We start from the raw sequence: 6,000 nt of genomic DNA on the forward strand, positions 1-6,000 counted from the left end.
TCCAACAATCATAACCATAACTGACATCCCACCTTTCCGCATCTTTTCAACATATTATTTGCATTAACAAAGCTGTAAGTTTTACTAGCTTTTACTTTTCAGTTTTGAAAGTACAGATCTACCTTCCCACAAATTCTAATTGACCATCAAGATTGAAACAGAAGTAGAAATATATCTTTTCTCAGCATTTGTAATACTTTTTTAAAAATTCCCTTGTGATCTAGTTCCACAAACCATTCCATGATTGAATTCGGATTCTCAACACTTTGGTAAATTACCAGTCTTTGTGCAGCTTGTCACTGCACAGCTTTTAACCAAGTTACCAGTGCATGTCCTGCCCCCAGTCTTAAATTTTTGGCCATCCAAGTGTAGCCATGTATTAATACAATAATTAACAATTCACTCGCTGACTTCATCGGTAAGTTGACGAATTCAACTTCAATCTGTCCTCCCTCTCTGAATTCTTTAATTCTCTAAAATGTAGAAATATCAGTTAGACCATTAAAGCCCTTTAAGTCTGTTCTACCATTCAATTAGATCATGACCGAAGAGCATCTTAATGCTATTTAACCACCTTGCTTCATATTCTGTTATACTGAAGCTTAACATGAAAATCGCTGTTCCAACAGTTTCAAATGAGTACCTTAGCCTTTTTGGTGAAGGTGATTCTAGATTCAACTGTTCCTTTGGTAAGAAAAATGTTTGCCATTTATTTTTCAAACGGCACAGGTTTAAGATCGCACCCTTTCGTTCTACATTCCCCAACTTCTCCAGTGGAATCAGATTTTCATTAGCAACCCTACTATCTCAACTGAAGTTAAGAGTCGGAATAGGCAATTTGGCACTTCAAACCTGTTGATAGTTAATAAGATCATGACTGATAGGATTAAAACCTCAACTCCACATTTCTGTCTACCCCAATAAACTTTCACCCCTTGGTTAGCAACACAGATTCCAGACTGATTCAAATCACACAGAGCTTGGTTACCAACAAACTGAGAAGATTCAGTAAACCTTGTCAGGTAATGGCTAACTCCACCAGCTCAAAAAAATAATCACCAGCGAGTGACTTGAACACACCCAACAGGTCATCAAGAAACTACGTTTGTTTTGGACAATGAAGAACTAGGTCTCTCCATGAGTATAACCTTCATAGACAAGTCATAATTCCACAAACTTTACATCAAGACAAGCTAGACCATCTTTGTCTGAAAATAAATGAGATTGGCTTGAGTCCACCTATTGGCCGAGCATTAATAAGAAAACAGTCAGTTTATTAAGTAATGTGAAACATATCAATTCTATCAACCTCAAAAAAGGGGTAAAGAAGAGGGAGTAAAAGGCTAAAAGAGTTGAGAAAAACTTATCAGAAAGTGTTGTTAAGATAGAAACTTTTGTAACATTTAAGCAGTAGTTAGATATTCAGTTGCATTGATATAGCCTCCAAGGTTATGGAGCTCTCCCAGGTTTTAACTCAGAGTGCGGAGATTTTTTGCAAAGGGTTTTAGAAACTAGGTCACTGACCAATGCAAGTTTCATCTCTTCAATTCTTGTAAACATAATGGAGGGGGAGGGGTAGGATGTTCTTTGGAGGGTCGGTGTGAACTTGTTGGGCCGAATAGCCTGTTTCCACACTGTAGGGATGCTATGATAGCAGCAATTCACCAAGGATCTTGAAACAACATATTTAAACCCGCAACTTCTATCACCCAGAGGGACAAGGACAGCAGATATTAGCACACACCACCATCTCAAAGACCCCCTCCAGTCACCCAACAATCCTGGTTTGGAATTATACATCTGTTCCGTTGCCGTCATAGAGTCAAAGTCCTGGAATTCCTTTCCAGTAGCACAATAGGTGTACCCAAGCCACAACAACTCTTAATCTTTCATGGAGACAGTCCATTGCCACCTTCTCAAGGGCAATTTGGAATAAATAACAAACGTTGGCCGTGGCAGCAATGTAAGGCAAGAAAGTGTGTGCAAATTACTCTGGAAGCCAGCTGTACTAGGCAGCCATATCACTGAATAAACATCCTGATGAGTTTTAGATTTTGTGAACAATCAGTTACAAACTTATCGAAGTGATGAAAAATAGAAAAGCTATCTGCTTATTATGATAGCCTCACGCATGATAAACACTGCATCAACAGACTGAGATGTAACTAACTGTTTGAAAGCAGTAATGCAGCACATTGCAGCAAAGTTCAACCATCGGTTCAGATTCCTGCACTTGGCTCAAAATGTAACCTTAACCTCTTCACCGTACAGCTGTTTTTAACTACAAACTCTACTTTAGAAATTACATAAAGGTAATATCACCAAATCTGCAATAATGCAGTAAATTGTCAAAAGAATGTGGAATACAATCATTGATATCAAACAACAACTGCTAATTTAAAAATCATTAGAAAAATCAAGAGAATTGAAAGTATTTAAAATAGAGATTAAAGTTTGTTACAAACAATTTCTCCCATAAGTAACATACACAATGGTAAAGGTACCCAAAAAAAAAAAGGAAGCCAAATTAAAAGAGACTACTCTGGGAACATTGATGCAAGCAATATCTATGAAGAAAATAAAACTCGTGTTTCAATTATAACATTTGTCAGAACAATAAACTGGCAACCTTGTTTGAAAACAACGCAAGTCCAAATGGTTCTCTACATTTTACATATTCTGTTGGTTTATTGAAGACAACAGTGCAACATTGCCACCACTTCAGACAAAGTAAAATCATGGAAGACATACTGAGCTGCACTTCCTGTGGCAACCTGATAAGGTCTAAATCTCACAGTGAGTAGACCTTGTGTTTCCAAAACTAACCAGGAAACATTAGCGCATACATTTCTTCAATTTTCCTGGCCAATGAAAGATTCAGCAAAATTCCTTCAGCACAATAAACATCAGAGGAAGCAGTCCAGAGATTCTATGATGCCACACACACCCTTTCCAGCTCTTGCTGCCATATTCTACTGATGTCTGAAAAGTCCCAAATAACTTTAGTCTGCTAGTATGAATCTGAGTGCATGTGAAGAACATTGTCTGGGGTAAAATATTGGCCGGTGGGGGGGGGGTGAGCAAGTGAGTGCAAGCATGAGGAGTAGGCGTGTGTCTGGATTATGAAGGGAGTATCAGAGACTCATATGATCATTGGGTTTCCTCAGTCAGTGGAGAGGCAGGGTCGGGAATGTTTAGCAACATAGGAGTACGACTGTTTAAATGTGTCCAACACTTTCAGGGCAACTACCCAGGTAAGAATGTTGGCTTGCTCCCTCATCTCTGACTATAACCTAGAATCTCAGATTTTCATGCAGGATCCGGGGGTCTTCCTGGGCAATTACCAGAGTTGGCGCCTTAAAGGGGTGCCGGCATGCATCCTTTTAGGTACATCCAGTTCCTGTCTGAACATTGAGACGATAAAATCTGAACCAACAGTTTCATTCATGTCTTTAGGCTGCACTGAATGGTTGGTATACCTATTGCAAGTAAGTAACTTCTTTTCTGATCTTATTCAAAATTTTAATCAGAGGCTACTGACTTGGAGCTGCAATTTCCAAATTCCCATTATCTCCAAATTGTCAATAGTTACCTCAAATGTTTTCAGGGACAGGTCAGGAAATAAACAGCAAACTGTATCTCATAATCATGCAGTTTTCATGTGATGTATTTGACCTATGTCTCTACAAGACATCCAATATTTCAAAAAAGTGAAATGCCACTCAAATTTGCAAAACATTATTCTTTCTAGATCATAAATAAAAACATTTTAAAAGACTATTTGACAATTAAAACTAGGCTAACCATTTATAACTTAAATTGGTAACCATTCATCTGCCTTTTGCACAATTTATCAAACTAAGCAGTTCCTTCAACATTTTTGAGCTGTGTCAGCTTCTAATTTAAACAAAATCAGTCTCTATGGAGTGCAGAAAGAAGTTCATGTGATTTCTGATTTCCCCACTAAAATTTTAAAAACTCAGTCATATACAGAATAAGCCATTATACAATATCTAAGAAGTCTGATTATTCACGTGACAAAACCCACTACGTTATCATCTTTGCACAGGAGTTTGAACTGCAGTAGAATTTTTAATCATTTATGTGCTTTGAACAGCTTTACAGGAATAATCATTAAATTAGTATTTAATAAAACCTTATTTTTGTCAGGATCAATTTAGGTAGCTGACAGTGATTTCTGCAAGGAGCCAAAAGGTAGCTCCAAGTCAGTAGCTTTTGATTAAAATTTTGAATAAGATCAGAAAAGGAGTTACCATTCAGTGCAGCCTAAAGACATGATAGAAACTGTTGGTTCAGATTTTATCGTCTCAATGTTCAGACAGAAATTGGATGTACCTGAAAGGATGCATGCTGGCATCCTTGATGAAATGAATTGCAATATACACAACCATAAGTTAATTCACACATACATATCTTGGCAAAAGCAGTTTGTTTTTTCAGAGATTACTTAGAAACTAACTTTTCCAGTTATAAAAATGTTTATAAAGTTAACGCACATTATTCTGTTCAGAATTGACCAAATCAAAGTTTACAAAGCATTCAATAAAATTTTGGAGGATGCCCCATTTGGTTTGTTTTCTAAATTATTAACATTGATAGAAAACAATTGTTGCTATTAAATTTGTTTAAAAAGGAGAAAATAATTTTAAAACAACAAATTGAGAGAACAGTCAAAAAAATTAATTATAACTTAATTAAAACTTAAACCACACTTAACCAGTGTTAAAGTAAACATACTTACAAACTTCAAAAGGAATGTGTTTTCACGGAGTGCACCAATACAACCAGCAAATCCAAGAATGAACATCACTCCACCTACCACAATGAACAACCATACTGGGTCAAACCCTCCCAGATCTGTAATAGAGGAGATGTTCGAAAGAACACCCTAAAAAAGAAAATATTACATATCATTATTATTCGTCAAAGATAAATCAACTTTCTAACTAGCATTGGATTATCACACTTTATGCCCTAAATGATTAAGAAGCAATGAGAAAAAAAGAGGAAAGTCAGGATGGAACTTGAGCTACTGAAGGACAATCAGGATAAAATCACAAGCAATAGGGAAATAAATATGATATTTTGCTTCAATATTTACCAGGGAAACAAATCAGATAGAATATCAAAACATGATTTAAAATCACAATTCAATTTTTTTTTGTTTTAAATATTGTTAACTAATTTAATTCAGAGGACCAGGTCTCTTAGACACTTAGAGCCATAATTGTCTCTGTATTTTAAAGATTCCAAGGAGACTAAAAAAAGGATTTTGAAAGCTAGTTTAATTTTATTTATTTCCGGGATGTGTATGTCACTTGCCAAAACAACACCAACTGATCAACAATAATTAGCCTGGAGAAGGTAGGTGTGAGTTGCTTTCTTGAACCTTGAGATCTTAGGACACCCAGCGTGCAGTTACAAAGGCTGTTTCAAGAATTTAGTGCAGCAATAGTGAAAGAATGGCGAGATTGTTCCAAATCAGGATGGTGAGAGACTTGGAGGGGAATTCCAAGTTGTGGTGTTTCCATGCAACTACTGCCTTTATCCTTCTAGATGGTGAAGGTTCAGGCTTGGGAGTTGAAGAAGCCTTGGTATATCACTGCAGTGCAGCTTATAGATGACATAAACCTTTGTCACTCTGCATCAGGAGTGAAGGAAATTACTTTTTAAGGAGGTAAGTGGGGTACCAAACATGCAGACTATTGTGTTCTGGATGGTGTAAAGCTTCTTGAAATAGAACTGCATCCATGTAGGCAAAGTGGAGAGTATTCCATCACATTCTGACTAATATATATTTCGTTAGTTAGTAGACGGTGAAGCATCAGATGAATGGAAGAAAGCCAATGTCATGCCTTTACTGGAAAAGGAATATCAAAAAAATATCGACAAATATTAGGAAAAAAATCAATTCCTGTAAGTACAGAAAAGAGAGAAATATCTGGGAGCCAAAAATATAACGATGGATAGTTAATGTCA

The 6,000-nt window shown here is 36.5% G+C and overlaps 1 protein-coding gene across 1 annotated transcript in view; it reads right to left on the minus strand.

The window, feature by feature from the left end:
• tspan17 (tetraspanin 17) overlaps positions 1–6,000 on the minus strand; it is a 51,404-nt gene that overhangs the window by 21,641 nt on the left and 23,763 nt on the right. The window contains exon 3 of the mRNA XM_043703726.2: positions 4,763–4,909. Coding sequence (XP_043559661.1) covers positions 4,763–4,909 — 147 coding nt within the window. The remainder of the gene's footprint in view (positions 1–4,762; positions 4,910–6,000) is intronic.

Source organism: Chiloscyllium plagiosum, unplaced genomic scaffold (genome assembly GCF_037043375.1).
Source record: "Chiloscyllium plagiosum isolate Xiang-an unplaced genomic scaffold, Cpla_swu_hap1 HiC_scaffold_16, whole genome shotgun sequence".
Lineage (NCBI taxonomy): Eukaryota > Metazoa > Chordata > Chondrichthyes > Orectolobiformes > Hemiscylliidae > Chiloscyllium > Chiloscyllium plagiosum.